The following is a 16,388-nucleotide window of genomic DNA, read 5'->3' as shown; positions in this document are numbered from 1 at the left end:
CTCGAATCCCAGGGCCGCCAGATCCATATGGCGCTCGACGCGCAGGGGAACAACCAACATAGAGGTTCGGAGCGCCAGACTCGCGCCCCTGGCTTTTCCCCGAGCGGATGGCTTCAGATTCCCAAAACCCACAAAGTTCAGAAACAACCTCACCTCGCAGGAGATGCGGCAAAGAGAGAGCGTCTTTCGTCATCACGTTCTTGTAGCCCGTAAGGGCCCAGCGTATGGCGTCATGAGCGCGCGACGCTCCCAGGCTAAAGCAGCCAATCGCAGAGCAGCTCAAGTCACGCCGGGTCATGGTGGCTCAGGTTCCTTGTCATAAACCGAGCGACGGTTTGTTCATCTGTCTTACCCGGGAATTAGCGATTCCACGACCCTGCTAGAAAAAAAAAAAGAGAGGGATGTCTCTACGCTGTGGGGGCACCGCCTGCACCGTGGGGCCCCGGGTGAGCGGCGGGGCGAGCAGGGTGCGGGCCCGGGGTGGAGGTGGTCCCATCTCTTCAGAGCACCGAGTAATAAGGCGAGCACTTACTGAGTGTTTACTTTTAGCTAGGCGCTGTTCTGAAATTTTTCATGTAGTATCTCATTTAATTTTCCCGACATACGAGCGGGTAGAGTCTCTGGTATTGATTTGTAAGTCTCTCTGGCAGGCGATGAGGGCTTTTTTGTTTTTTTCCTGCTATCAGGGTGATCTGAACCCTCTATTTGGAGCATTATAGGAGCACTGAGTTGAGCACGCGAAATTCCTACTTTGTGTTGGGCTTTTACTTTGTATTAGACATCAGTCTGGGCAATGAGATCAAAAACCTGTGCTCTACCTTTAGCGGCAGAGTGATCAAACGCAGTAGCAATCCCGCAGCACCCCAACAGGCACGCTTTTTTCATTGTTGAAGATTCAGTTGCGTTGCATGTACTGACCCGTGAGTTTTAGTGTTTTGGCTGTCTCGTACACGTTTGTGTTCAGATGTAGAAGCCATTGACTTCTTACGGTCAACAAATGTATATGAGTGACTACCTTGTTCAAATATAGAATGTACTAGAAAATTAAAACATTAGGTTTGGTTTCCCTCGTTTCAGTTCTCTGAAACCAACTGAGCATGGCCTCTACATTTTAACACCGATGCCTAGCCAAAGCCCAAATAAGAGAGACTTACTGCAAATTCCCTTTTAAACGTCCTTGACTCAGGAGTGGAAAATTCAAAGCCATGGCATCTCCAGTTATTGCAGTTAAACTTTATGAAAGACAGACTTTCACTAGTTAAGTGGATTACATGAAAGTGTGACATATGTTAGCGAGGTCCAAAGGTCTCCAAATTTTTGTACCTCTAGCAGTAAACAGCTCCCATTCTCTTTTAGGTTTCCTTTGTTCTTAAAACTTTAATCCTAGATTCTGAGCTCCTACACAGAGCTTGTAAATTGTTCAGCCTAATTTCTGTATCAGGTCTCTGGTTTTACACTCTCTTTTAGGTATTTAAATAAGCTAAAACTAAGTTATTTCAAACCCCACTAAATACATGTCATAATGAACTCTCTCTTTAGATATTTGGAAGATATTTATGCAGTCCAGTCAGAGCAGTAAGTTCCCTGCCAGATAAAAAAAAGGAATTCTTACAAAATGGACCAGACCTTCAAGATTTTGTGTCTGGTGATCTTGCAGACAAGAGCAAGTGGGATGATTATAAAGGAAACTTAAAACGCCGGAAAGGAGAAAGGTAATTGAAATTTCAAGATAAATTCCTTCATTGTGCATTATTTTCAGATATAACCAAGCCCTAGATTATAATTTTAATCAGCCTCGGTATATTTAGCTAAAAATCATTAGAAAGAAGTGATAACAGACATAGAACAGGTAAATAGCTGAAATTGTTAGAATCCCTTCTTTTCTCTGTGCCCTTTGACAGTTTTTCTTCAGTCTTCCTAGGACTTAACCATTCTATACCACCATCTCCCATTGTTCATTCACAGAGCAAACATTATCACCTTGCTGCTAGTCGATTTGATCTTGATAAATTTTTCATTGTTACTGGGTATTGGTCTAACTGGGTATTGATCTAGCTTCTCCTATTCAATGTACATATGACCAATAGATACCTTGCCTTAATTTAAAAGAATGGTGAGGGAATTTCACACAGAGGGCACGTTGTTTTGGGAGATACCTTACCCAACAACTTCTAGTTCACAAGTGGATGTAAGTCAGGGGGAACCTGAGGATAAATAATCTTCACTCCAAATTTTAGATTCTTTTTTCTATTTAATAACCATGCAAGCCCGGAATGTAGAGCAGAACGTACACTTGTGGGATCTCTCTTTTCTCTGAACAAATATAGAACTTTTTGTCAGTATTATTCAGTGGGGAATGAGATATTCAAAACCTTCCTTCCTTCTTTCATTAGGATGGTGTTACTCTGTGACTTTGCGAAAGGCAGACATGAGCATAGTGCTCTGTTAGATACAATTATGGGTGTTTGCTGAAGTGATTTGAGGAAGCCTAGATTTGATTCTCTGTTCTTACTCTTCTGGCAGAAATTATAAGAGTTAACCCAGGATTTTGGGGGGGAGGGAACTCTGCACTAAGAATTGTTCTAGAACAAAGTAACTTCAAAGCTTCATGATTATTTGGGAACATATTAGTTAATGGACAGTTATGTTTGGCTTTCCTCAGGTTAAGACTACCTCCGTGGCTAAAGACAGAGATTCCCATGGGGAAAAATTACAATAAACTGAAAAATACATTGCGGAATTTGAATCTCCATACAGTAAGTTTCAAAGTATTAAAGGTCCCTCTTAACTAAAAGTCGTAGTGTTTCTGCATATGTGTAACTTAAAATTTAATAAAACATATCAAAAACAGCAAGGAAAGTGAATAAAGATATTTAGGGATACATTATTTTCAGTAATGGAAATACGTTTAAAAATAATTTTCCCCGGGGCACCTGGCTGGCTCAGTCGGTAGAGCATACAGTTCTTGATCTTGAGGTTGTGAGTTCAAACCCCATGTCGGGTGTAGAGATTACTTAAAAATAAAATTTTAGAATAAAATTTTTTTTAGGGATGCCTTGGTGGCTCAGTCAGTTAAGTGTCTCCCTTCAGCTCAGGTCATGATTTCAGGGTCCTGGGACTGGGAGTCCTGCATTGGGCTCCTTGCTCAGTGGGGAGGGAGCCTGGTTCTCCCTCTGCCTGCTGCACCCTTGCTTATGCACTCTCTCTCTGACAAATAAATAAATGAAATCTAAAAAAAAAAAAAAATTCTTTTTTTGGGCCCCTGGGTGGCTTAGTTGGTTAAGCGACGGCCTTTGGCTCAGGTCATGATCCTGGAGTCCCAGGATCGTGTCCCACATTGGGCTCCCTGCTCAGCAGGGAGTCTGCTTCTCCCTCTGACCCTCCCCCATCTCGTGCTCTCTCTTTCATTCTCTCTCTCAAATAAATTTAAAAAATTTTTTTAAAATAATTTTCCTTGCAAAAGAAACAAAAGGTAATTGTATTTCTTAATTTCACATTTAATAGTACAAAAAAAGATTTTCCCCCCCCCACAACTTAGGAAACGAGGAGGTTTTTTGTATGTTTTATATTACAAATTAAGTACATGCTTATTGGAAAGAATATAATGTTAAATGTGAAGCATCATATATGCAATTCCAAATGTTAAGTACACCACTCTTATTTTTTAGCATATTTCCATCCAGACCTTCTTTGCATGTATAAAATACATACATTCATATTGTTTTTAATTTAAAAATGGGATCCTAATATATATACAGTTGGGCAGTTTAAAAGCATTTTTGAATAGTGAGTTTCTTCATAAATACATTGTAAAGAATGAACAGTTTAAAATGCCTGATCATTAATTTACTTAGTTGGTTAATATTTTCAACTTGATTATATTCCGTTCCTTTTTACTCACAGGTGTGTGAGGAAGCTCGATGTCCCAACATTGGAGAGTGTTGGGGAGGTGGAGAATATGCCACCGCCACAGCCACAATCATGGTAAGAACAACCTCAGACTATAAAGTTTTAGTCTAGAAACTGAAAGCAATATTTTATGTCTTTCTCCTAAAAATGTGCATTCTGAATCTCTGACAAGATTTTTTGTTACATATGAATTTATGAGAAACTTAGAAAAATGTAGGCTGATATGCTCTCATCCTTCTCTGAATAAATCTATTATTGATTTTTCCATGCATGTGATTGTTAATCGTGTGCTGCCTTGAGATACCCCTTCTGTTAATTTTTGGAAATGTTATTCGTGATTGCTTAACTTTCCCCCCTGCAAACAATAATAAGCATTTATTTTTCTCTCTCATAGCCCTTTTGCTCCCTGGGGTACAGCTGACCTTGACTGGGCTAAAACTGGACTGCAGGAAGTAGGTCAATGTCTCAGGGTTCAGGTCTGCTCCACAGAGCTTTATTCTCCTTAGACCAGCTGGTCTCCAAGCCATAGTCTTATCATGAAGAGTGGAAAGAGCACCAGAGGGCAAGCCAACCATCCATGCACATTTGAGGCCTCTGGTCATGCCTGCTATCATTCTATTGGCCAAAGTAAATCACATGGCCAAGCCCAGGAGCAATGGAGGTAGAGACATAAACTCCTCCCCCAGCAGGAGGGCCCTGCAAGTTAAATGACAAAGAGTGAGATGTATAGTCTTAATATGGTGGAGTCAGAATTGGTATTAACTGTGCACTCTACCACATTTATCCAGTGGCGTTTGGAGATTGAGATATTGGGGTTAAATCTAAATTGTGTGCAACTGAAAGTGCATACTTGTCTGCGAATGTCTGAGTTGTACTAGCAGGAAGCTATTTACCCGAGGAGCCAAGGATTCTTATAAAATAGAGCTGGCCATGGAGCTTATCCAAGTTACAGAACGTTGGTTCCTGAAGGAAGGAGTGATTTTGAACACTTCTGGCTTCATCCCTTGCCTGGCCCTTCCCCACTGACTCATGACTGGGTACTGGGAAGAGTTCATTGTTTCAATAAATCCCTGTGGGATGTTGGGACCATTGCTATGAATACCCCCTCTTCCCCCCCCATCCCGGGGGTGGGGGAGGGGTTAAACATAAAGAGGAGCTTTTTCCTCCAAATCTCAACCCATCACTTTGCAGCTTTGAAACTCCAGTGGCTCAGAACATTGTGGATGGCAGGGGGCAGAACATGGTAGTGACCTGTAGCAGCAGAAGCAGTGTCCTGAAGAAGAACCCAGAGGAAGCAGATTTTATGTGTTTTCTGTTTCATCTATTTAACAAGAAGGAACTGTGCCCTCTGTTTAACTCCCACAGAGTCCTACATGTTGATATGTTAATTAAATATTTTATTTCCTTTAAAGTCATTTTTATTAATAATAAATAGGTACAAAAGAATCTATAAATTATATGCAAGTTTTAAAGAGTAAGAGTGTAATAGCCTGATACCTCCAGTTTGAGAGTGGAACATTATCTTTGAACCCCCCTGTACGTCCTTTCCTGATCCCATCACCTTTTTTTCCTTTAACAATTTTTTTTAAGTAGGCTTCACACCCAGCATGGAGCCCAGCATGGGGCTTGAACTCTTGACCCTGAGATCAATACCAGAGCTGAGCTCAAGAGTTGGAGGCTTAACCGACTGAGCTTTTAATTCTGAGCTTATCATTTTCTTTTCTTTCTGGTTTTATTACATATATTTGTATTCCTTAACTGTATTTTGTTTACCTTTGAATGTTTCAAATTTCCTATAACCAGAATCAAACTATATCACTTTTTTGTAACTTGCTTTATTCTCTCAACATACATTCTTTAGGGTCATCCATCTCTGTGATTTAAATTATAACATCTCTGTTCTAGTTGATGGGTGACACATGTACAAGAGGTTGCAGATTTTGTTCTGTTAAAACTGCGAGAAATCCGCCTCCACTGGATGCCAGTGAGCCCTACAATACTGCAAAGGCGATTGCAGAGTGGGGTCTGGATTATGTTGTCCTGACGTCTGTGGATCGAGATGGTTAGTGCGTCATCATTGCCTCTTCCAGAAATCGGCCCTTAATAACTTGTGACATCATCTTGAGCAGTGGACTCTTTTGTTTCTAGATATGCCTGATGGAGGAGCTGAGCATTTTGCAAAGACGGTATCATACTTAAAGGAAAGGTACTTGTTTTTGCATTTGCTTGTGTACTTTGAGGACTTTTTTAAGCCCATATAAATTCAGTTTCTTTAAGGTGTTTACCTTAAAGAAGAGGTTATTAACTTTTAGGGGATTATAAACCCTTCTGATAACCTCCTGGAAATTATGTGGTCTTTTCTCCAGAAAAAGTATATTCAAACATACAGATACATATTTGCATAAAATTTTAGGGATTCAGCAACACAGACTTACGGACCTTTAGTCCATAGAACCCACCCTTCATATTTGAGTCTAAATGTAAACTTTGAGTAATTTTTAAAAGATGTATAAAACTGCAGTCTTCCCAGCACTAGTTTTGAATAAATCATCATCTTGAAGTATATAGAATGAGATAAGCTCCCACATTGTTCAAGTATGCAATGCTTGATATAGATTTTATCCATATTCATATGCCCTGGGAAATTTACCCATGATCCACATTTTATTAATATTTAGTCCCATCTGTTTAAAAAGCATTAAAAAAGGAGCTGTGCTTACTTCCTACAGCTTAGTGCTAATTGAGCACCTAACACTTAGTAAATGTTTTTTTAGTGATTGCCCTGGTGTTTTCTATTTTTTTAATAGTTTACTTTAAAAAGTTCTGTTTGCAGCCCACTAAATTAATTTCACGAACTACAGATGAGTCTAAACTTTACAATTAAAAAACAGTGAATTATAAGCTATGTTCTTGTAACATCTCTTTTATCCATGAGAGGGTATGTATGTGTTCCTTTCTACATCCATTCTCTTAGGAAACAGCTCCAGAAACTTTGCCATTGGGTTTTGAAAAAATTTATCCGCTGTCCTAGTCATTTCTCCTGCTCTCAAAGGGAACAGTACTATGACCTAGTTCACATTTTAATGCTTGAATGCATGGATATAGCCAGAATATAAATAAGAAGATTAATATTTAACTTGTATTTCTTTTAAGCAAAGCTCATGACTCAGCAACTCAGAAAATCGTTTTTAAAACCCACAGCACTTGTGAAATATTTGCCTGAGAAAAAGTGGATGACACTATTTGATGAATTTTTAAAGAAATCAGAATTAAAGCAATCAAATACGATTTGCATTCACATAAGAAATGTCCCAATTTACTTTCCAAAGAATAAAAAGATATTTTATATTTCATGTTTTAATGTTTATATTGCAGTTCTTTTGAGCAACTTTATTAATACTGCTCAATAAAGTATAAGTCTATTAATTTCAAAATTTATTCCAATTATTATTTGCAAACAGATCTATTTTAACCACTATGTACATAATATTTGATGTTCAGGGTTTCATTTTAAATTTTTTCATATACCAGTTTATATATGAACATTTGTATGTTCTTGCTTTCTTTGGCAAGATTGTAAAGATTACTATGTTGAAACTGATACTGAATGAGTACTGGTAATTTCTGTTTTGAGCAATAGTTATGTCAGTTCTTTGCCTTAGTTTGATACTTATTTTTTTTTCCCCATAGGAATTCAAAAATTCTTGTGGAATGTCTCACCCCTGATTTTCGAGGAGATCTAAAAGCCATAGAAAAAGTTGCTTTGTCAGGATTAGATGTGTATGCACATAATGTTGAAACAGTTCCAGAATTACAGAGGTGATTACGTGTACAGAGTAACATTGGCAAATTTGGAGGGCCGGAATCTGCTGTATTTTCTCACTTTTTGCGGGGGTGAACTTTCTATTTGACTTTTACAAAATGAGCTCTTTTATTTTTTTCTTAACAAAAGCAATATATACGTATTACAGGAAAATCAGAAAATATAGCCAACAAAAAGAGCATAAGCATCATCCGTAATATTTCCATCCAGTAATATCAATTACTATAACCTAAGTGTATATATTTATACACATGTGTGTTTTGATGCACACACATATAATGAGCGTCTTTTTTTTTAAGTAGCATCATACTGCAAGTGCCATTGGGCTGTTTTTTTCAAAAATAAAAAAATATACAAGAGCAACAACTCTGATTGTAATTCTAAAAAGAAAAGACTTTTTTAAAAAATACATTTGGCACTAATATATGCAATAAGTGATAACAAAAGGAACACTGTTATCATTCAGATGTATTTTCAGTCTCTTTTAAAAAGTAGGTACTATTCTTTCTAATAATGTTAGGAAAATTTACAGATTGTTGTGCCACATTAATGACCATATTCATATTTCAAAAAGATGAAAATTAATCTTCAGACAAGATTAATATGTTTATTTAATTTTAGTAACGCATATTTGGCAGTGATCTTAGTAGCTGCTACATGTTATCTGTATTACAGAAGTTGAAAGAAGTATGGTAAACAGTAGCCAGCATTTCCACTAAATCATAAACATTAGGGAGCATAACTTAAAATCAATGGAGAAATACTTTCAGGAGTAATTATGTTCGGTATTATTGGTTTTGTGGTTATTTTTAAATTCACAAATTGGTTTCCTTTCTTTCTGTGAACTGGTCGCTGATTAAAAAGAACAGCAAGTCAGTTACACAAAATAAAGGTACATTAGGATTCAAATGAATACTGGATGAACATCAACTAATTAGTAACTGTCCTTTTGGCCTTCTCGCCATTTAAAACGTGGTGGTTTGGCTGCTATTGAAGCCTGTTCCAGCCCTGTTATTTCTCATGATACTACCACCAGTGGGTGCCAATTTCCCTGGTTTCACTTAAGAAACATTATCCTTTCCAGTGAAAATTCCAGAATCATGCATTTTTACCTAAGAGATGTCGGTGTCGTATACTCACCAGCAGAGGGCAGCTTGGTCTTTAGAAAAGAACTGAACATAAAAGTTTCAGACCTCTGAAATGTGGGTTCATGTTAAACAGTTTTTCCTTTGTTCAGTATTGAGATTTTCTTACTTCCACTCTTTCTCTTCTCTCTTGACTATCCCTTACAATCATTCATTCTCAGCTTCGAATTTTGATTTCTCAATGAATAATTCATTAACTGAATTACTTCCGTTCCAGTTTCTCTGCCCCAGGCTTTAAAGGCCTTAAAAGTAGACAGAACTAGGGGGTCCAGTGAAGCCTGATTTTCTTTACAAAAGTAACAGCTAGATATTTGTGCACAGATGCTAGTATTGAACCACATGATGTAATATAATGTCCAAAATGTCCTTCCCGGGTCTTTTAGATTGCTTGCATAACTACATACTTAGTGGAGCCTGTGGTTATTCTTGCTGACAACAGCCCTGCTGTTTTCAAGGAAAGTTCGTGATCCCCGGGCCAATTTCGACCAGTCTCTGCGTGTACTGAAACATGCCAAGGAGGTTCGGCCCGATGTGATTTCTAAAACATCTATAATGTTGGGTTTAGGTGAAAATGATGAGCAAGTATATGCAACAATGAAAGGTAAAGAAATTGAAAAATGAAAACTCTTTCATTTAATTTGAGAAATAGCAGGAACCCCATTTTGAAGGCCGTGTTATGCTTCCTCCATAGTCTCGGTGAAAGTGCCAGTAAGAACAAAGTTCAGGATATGACTATAACAGCAACATAAAAAGGAAAGGAAGTATGTTTTCTTTTCTTTTCAAGATTTTATTTATTTGGGGGGGAGAGCACAGAAGGAGAGGGAAAGGGAGAAGCAGACTCCCCGCTGACCAGAGAGTCCGATGCGGACTCCATCCCAGGACCTGAGATCATGATCTGAGCTGAAGGGAGATGCTTAACCGAATAAGGTGCCCGGAAGTATGTTTTCTTAGAACATCATGGAATGATATGCAGAAAGCTCAGGATATGGAATTTGTATCCCATTTTGTTCCATACTCTTAATCAAGTGAAAATAAGATTTTATCCATGTTTCTTATTTAGTCATTGCATAATTTGAAGAGCCAGCCAGGTACCAGGAGTGCTGACAGGCAGTGACAAGATGAGTAAGATGAAGCCAGGCCTTTGAGGAAGAGCTTACTGGTAACATTGTCACATAATGTGATGTGCTTTGGACTCTGCTGAATCTTAGTCTCATAAGCCCATTTGGTTTGTGATTCTTGGGCTTTATAAATTGAAAAAAAAAAAAAGCTGTTATTTACATGTGGATCCTTTGCCTACTTGCAGTTATTTATTGGTTCTAAGAGTAACAAGTCCAAACAGTAATTAAAAGCACCTCTTTACTGGAGTAAAGTTATAGTTTTACTAGAAAGATTCCCATATGTGAGAGGTCAAATGACATCCTCCAGAGCGTATCTTGCACAGTTAGTAAAACTGAGTGCAGCATGTCTATAATATGAGTGATGTCAGGCCTTTCATTTACCGTTCCCTTCACCTTTTCTGCCCGACAGACTCCTGCTTGAAACAACCTTCACCCATATTTTAGCATTTGTTCCATAGTATTAGAGTTATTTGTCCTTTCTGTCAGCCCCTCGTGACTGCCTTACGTAAGTTCCTGTGTTTCCAGTCCTTTTCATATTCCCTGGCACTTTTGAATGGATAGATATAGTCTTACTCCCCAACCTCAGGATTTGGGGCCAGTGTAGAATTCACACTGTTCTGAAGTAAAACTATGCTCAGGGAAATTATGCATAAATCTACAATTTCAGCATCATAAACACATCTGCTAATGGAGCGTGTGGCTTCCTCAGTCTGCGGAGCATGTGACTCTTGATCTCAGCCTTCTGAGTTTGAGTCCCACCCTGGGTGTAGAGATTACTTAAAAATAAAAGAATCTTGGGGCGCCTGGCTGGCCCAGTCTATAGAGCATGCAACTTTTTTTTTTTTAAAGATTTTATTTATTTGACAGAGATAGAGACAGCCAGCGAGAGAGGGAACACAAGCAGGGGGAATGGAGAGGAAGAAGCAGGCTTATAGCGGAGGAGCCTGATGTGGGGCTCTATCCCATAACACCAGGATCACGCCCTGAGCCAAAGGCAGACGCTTAACCGCTGTGCCACCCAGGCGCCCCAGAGCATGCGACTCTTGATCTCAGGATTATAAGTTCGTGCCCCCTTTTGGGGGTAGAGATTACTTTAAAGTATTTTTTTAAAAATTAAAAAATCCTTTAAAAAAATCTGCAATGTGATGTGTGTGTCTTCTCTATAGCACTTCGTGAAGCCGACGTGGACTGTTTGACTCTAGGACAATATATGCAGCCAACAAAGCGCCACCTGAAGGTATCGCTCTCTTGACTTGCCGTACGTTCGCTGGTAACGTGAATTAAATCTTTGTCGTCCATAGGTACAATTAAGAAGCTGCTGACTTTCTAGTGTGATGTTCCCTGTATATTTCCAAGTCCCAGTTTCCATTTTATTATCTACATAAAGCCAACAGATAGAGTGGCACTTCTTTGCTGCCCTGAAAATTGTACAACTTAAGTGAATGTACAGAAAAAGAGTTAAGTAGTTGAGAAATTGCATTCGTTCACACTTGGTCATTTTGTGATTTGTTTTAGAGTTACATGAGAGCCAGAGCTGAAGTAGAAAAGAAAAGTCAGTCTCCTTATTTCTGTATCGGACATTCATTCATTCAAGAAACTTTTGTCGAGTAGTGACTGTGTGCCAGACACAGTGCCAAGCACAAGGGACAAGACAGGACAAGGAAGTCTAGTCCTCGAGAACTGTATAGGTGTGATTAATTCTTGCTATACCTGCTAGTCAGATAGAGTCTCTATAGATAGTCTCATCTTTTTAATTTTTTGGAATAGTTAATATACTGCAAAATTGAAGTTTTCCTGCCTCTCTAATTCCCCGTAATCAAGTGCTGGTAGGGGGCCCAGTAACCCGTAAACAGGTCGTCTGTGAGGAAGGAGAGGAGAAAGGCCTCTGGGCAACTGGGTGAATTATGAAGTGAAAAGCATCCTGAATGCTTGAGCATAGATTTTCTACAGTATCACAATGATCTAGGGAAATTCTAAAATCTATCTGAATGAATTCTTTAAATGTAGGTTGAAGAATACATTACTCCTGAAAAGTTCAAATACTGGGAAAAAGTAGGAAATGAACTTGGATTTCATTATACTGCAAGTGGCCCTCTGGTGCGTTCTTCATATAAAGCAGGTAAGTTAGCCCGCAGGGGATGGTTTTATTTAGACCATAACTTTCCATGTTAAGATTATAATAGCTGTGGTTGCCTTTTGTAGGAAAAGTCAGTTTTTCCTGGAACATCCTTAGGAACTTTGCTCCGTAAGGGTCATGTTAAGGAAAAATTTCTCTTAAACTCATTTTTTTCCTTTAGTAAAGAATCCCCTGCCTCCTTCTAGCTCAGCTACTATGACGAAAGCAGGAGTAATCAGCTTATTCTTTGTGTGGATTTCAATAGTAGGTTATTCAGAAATGACAAATACCAGTTAAGTATATAACATGGTTTTCTGAAAAATGTGTATTCATTTGACAGTCATGCCAGCTGCATCTCTAAACTCCTAATTTCAGATCAGTTTAAATCCTGAAAAGTATCTGACTGCATTGCTGCTTCTTTGTTAGTATCTTTTCTTCCCACAGGCAACAGAAAAAAATTTGTAAGATTATTTTCCATGTAGAAATTTTTACTGTTTTCACTAGCTACACTGCAGTTCTTATTTTGATCAGTAGCTTGAGCTGACTTACAGGAAAAAAAGCCTTTTCCGAGGGATAAAAAGTCATGTGATAATGGCCATCTAAAAGTCTGTGAGAACATATCTGAAGCCCAAATTTCGTCCAAAAAATGTTTATCATGTTTTCCTTGTCATTGGACTTAACAATTATAATTTCTTGAAGAATAAACATTGTTATTTTTGGATAGGTCTAAACTACATGATTACTATAAATGATATTTTATTTATTTTTTTTAAGATNAAGATTTTATTTATTTATTTGACAGAGATAGAGACAGCCAGCGAGAGAGGGAACACAAGCAGGGGGAGTGGGAGAGGAAGAAGCAGGCTCATAGCGGAGGAGCCTGATGTGGGGCTCGATCCCATAACGCCGGGATCACGCCCTGAGCGTGATATATATTGGGTTTAAATTATAGATATATTTAAATTAAGCACATATTCTTTTGGTAAAAACTAATGTTCATGTATTTTTTTTTTTAAGATTTTATTTATTTGAGAGCAAGGGAAAGAGAGAGAGAGTGAGAGAGCACAAGCAGGGCCAGGGGCAGAGGGAGAAGGAGACTCCCCACTGAGCAGGGAGCCAGACATAGGGCTTGATCCCAGGACACTGGGATCATGACCTGAGCTGAAGGCAGACGCTTAACTGCTGAGGCACCCAGGCGCCCCTAATGTTCATGTATTAGTAGTATTCAGTGTGTTCCTGTAAAGAATTTCAAGACATTTCAATGAACTAACAACAGCTTATCCTAGTTGTAAAACCCAAGACTTTGATTCAACACTGACTCACAGGATGTGGGGACTTTGGAAGCCAATAAAATGATTTATTCTTCTTCAAGCAAGAAGAATTCTGCCGGCAAGCTGAAAATCCGTGTAAAGGATAGAACTAATATCACCTTCCAGAGTGGTTAAAGTAAAATCATTTGAAAGGAGTTTTTATTTTGTTTTTAAAGGAAAATCTTTAACGTTTATAAGAAAGTGAATTATGAACTTTTTAATGCTTTTAAAGTTACCAGTAAAAGATCGAATTCTACTATGTAAAGCATTAGGCTCTGGTGATGGGCTCGGGCCTGATACTGTTGGTTCTACTCCTGCCATATTTAGATAAGGTCTGGAGGAGCGTGGATGACTCTCCGTTACTTGGCTGGGTTGTGAACCTTGGGATTCTTGGTGATCGTGTACAGATACGCTCGTTGCAGTTACACTTGTATATTAAGATGACAAAGCAAAGTTCATCAGACTCCTCATAAAACCAGGCCTGCGGTGCCGGGCTCTGCCAATAAGCACTGAGCCGTGCTGTAACAGTGAGAGATGAAATGGAACCCTAATGACCTGAAAAGGGAACGTGCCCCCTCTAAGCAGCTGACTTAATGCACAGGCACAACTGGGGGTGGTGAGAAAGCCCATTATAAAGGAAGAGCTCTTGCTTCCCCAGAGGGGAATAAGCTAAAGGGATTCCATCAGACGAGTCGGCTCAACTGCAGTGAGGTCTGTTTTATAAACATCAGATCCAGGCTAATAATGTGGCAGAATTGCTCTCTGAAATGAATTGTGCCAACAGCAATACTTTGTCAGCGATGAGGAATATATAGTGCACATAAAGTGGAATAAATGTTCAAAAGCCGACCCATAGATACAGTAGGGTCACCTTTATAATATTGAGTCACTAGAAAGAGTAACAGAGACTGTTAGAGATAAAAAAAAAAAATTTTTTTTTAAAGATTTTATTTGTTTATTTGACAGAGAGAGACAGCCAGCAAGAGAGGGAACACAAGCAGGGGGAGTGGGAGAGGAAGAAGCAGGCTCCCGGCGGAGAAGCCTGATGTGGGGCTCGATCCCAGAACGCTGGGAGACACTTAACAACTGCGCCACCCAGGCGCCCCTAAAAAAATTTTTTTATAAGCATTGTGGGGAGTTTACTTTAAAAAAAAAAAGATAAAGATGATGGGGCGCCTAGCTGGCTTAGTCGGTAGAGCGTGAAACTCTTGATCTCAGGGTTGTGAGTTCAAGCCCCACATTGGGTGTAGACCTTAACATTAAAAAAGTAAATTAATTTTTAAAAAAAGAAGGGAAACACTGAAGTGTAATTCTGAAATTTACGTTACATTGGGATTAACCTGTGTTCATTTTTCCTAAATAGGTGAATTTTTCCTGAAAAATCTAGTGGCTAAAAGAAAAAAGTCCTCCCAAACATAACAAGACCTTCAAGATCACAGGAATTGTTAATATCTGATTCCAATTGGTCTTAGAAGTGGTTGCAGAATGCCTGACTTCAGTGGACATACCTCAGTCTCTTTGTTTTAAGAAACACGTCAATAGCTGTGCATATTTAATTATGTAATTCACTTGTCTTTTAGCATATCTTCTTTGTTCTATTAAATAATTGCTTGCTGTGATGTAATCATAAAATATCTTTTAAGAGTTTTACTGTTAACAGTATAATTAAAAAACACATGAAAAACTTCCAGAAAAGCTTCCAAGCCTGTTACCTGTATATCGTCGTCACATTTTCACTTGTGAAAAATAACAGAAATCTTTAAAAACAAACTAACAGCAACAACAAAGTTGCATCACAAATTGTAGCTTCTGGATTTGTTATTTCTTTACTCCTTATTACATAACTGGCCATTATGCCGTGACTAGACCACGTGACTGAATACCTGGGTCTTGCTGGACATTTGGGTGTGTAGAGATATACTCCCTTGCACAACTGTACAGGAATGGACAGGCTTGAATCTTAAAAGGCCAGGGCAGAACTTTGACTTCCTAAACAATGATGCATTACTAAGCACATTGAAATGCACAGACATGACAGGAGGTCTATATAAAAATTCTTGATCGAGCAGGACAAGTTAACGCATCAGTGGTCTCCAAAATATTTATCTGATCTTTATCTTTCTGTAGCAAACACAAATGGCATTTTTAAGAAAATGAAAGTGATAAATGCACATGGTTCTTAAGATATCAAGTAATACAGGAATCCCAGCCCCTTTTCCAACCACTGAATCAGCCAAGCCTGAAAACCACTTCCTGTCTGGTGAGATAATAAACATCTGCATTAATGAAACCAGTTTTGGGGCGCGTGGGTGGCTCAGTTGGTTGAGTCTCTGCCTTCTGCTCAGGTCATGACCCCAGGGTCCTGGGATCAGTCCCGCACTGAGCCCCTCATTGAGCTCCTGCCCCGCATGGCGCTCCCTGCTTAGCAGTGTCTGCTTCTCCCTCTCCCTCTGCCCCTTCCCCTGCTTGTGCTCACTCTCTCTAATAAATAAAATCTTTTGTAAAAAAAATGAAACCAGTTTGGGAAGCCTGGGTGGCTCAGTTGGTTAAGCATATGTCTTTCACTCAGGTTATGATCCCAAGGTTCTGGGATCAAGTCCCATGTCAGGCTCCTTGTTTGGTGGGGAGTCTGCTTCTCCCTCTGCCTGCTGCTCCCCCTGCTTGTGCTCTCTCATTCTCTCTCTCTCTCCCTATGACAAATAAAATCTTAAAAAACTGAAACCAGTTTGAATAGGAGTTTCTCCTATTTGAAGCCGAAGGCATCTAACTTCAGAGGTATTACCAATATTATTACATTAACAAATGTGAGCACCGATGGCTTTGCAGAGAAATGGGAATGACATCCCAAAGAAGGATTCAGAATGTAAGCAGAGCAAAGTAGCAGCAGCCGTGAGAGGGGTGTGAGAACACACCCTTCATCCCCCTGAGCATCCAGCCACACACGCTTTCACATACATTTGTGCTAAT

General features: G+C 39.1%; 1 protein-coding gene across 3 annotated transcripts; it reads left to right on the top strand.

Moving 5' to 3' along the window:
* Positions 1 to 270: 270 nt before the first annotated feature.
* LIAS (lipoic acid synthetase) lies at positions 271 to 15,130 on the top strand. 3 transcript variants are annotated; one of them, XM_002925169.4, is made up of 11 exons: positions 271 to 446; positions 1,540 to 1,712; positions 2,663 to 2,756; positions 3,904 to 3,984; positions 5,815 to 5,971; positions 6,058 to 6,115; positions 7,600 to 7,728; positions 9,333 to 9,478; positions 11,162 to 11,232; positions 12,003 to 12,114; positions 14,785 to 15,129. In XM_002925169.4, exons 1-11 carry the CDS (start codon positions 402 to 404, stop codon positions 14,838 to 14,840), a joined length of 1,122 nt encoding a protein of 373 aa, XP_002925215.2. In that variant the 5' UTR covers positions 271 to 401; the 3' UTR covers positions 14,841 to 15,129. The 3 variants fall into 3 exon arrangements, 2 of the variants coding, with proteins under 2 accessions (XP_002925215.2, XP_034527824.1); XR_004628900.1 differs by lacking the exons at positions 9,333 to 9,478; positions 14,785 to 15,129 and having other exon boundaries at positions 12,003 to 12,080; XM_034671933.1 differs by lacking the exons at positions 2,663 to 2,756; positions 5,815 to 5,971; positions 6,058 to 6,115 and having other exon boundaries at positions 14,785 to 15,130.
* Positions 15,131 to 16,388: the final 1,258 nt, after the last annotated feature.

This window comes from Ailuropoda melanoleuca, chromosome 11 (genome assembly GCF_002007445.2).
Source record: "Ailuropoda melanoleuca isolate Jingjing chromosome 11, ASM200744v2, whole genome shotgun sequence".
NCBI classification, from domain to species: domain Eukaryota; kingdom Metazoa; phylum Chordata; class Mammalia; order Carnivora; family Ursidae; genus Ailuropoda; species Ailuropoda melanoleuca.
Note: the sequence above shows the minus strand (reverse complement) of the source record. Positions and strands in the feature narration are given on the sequence as shown.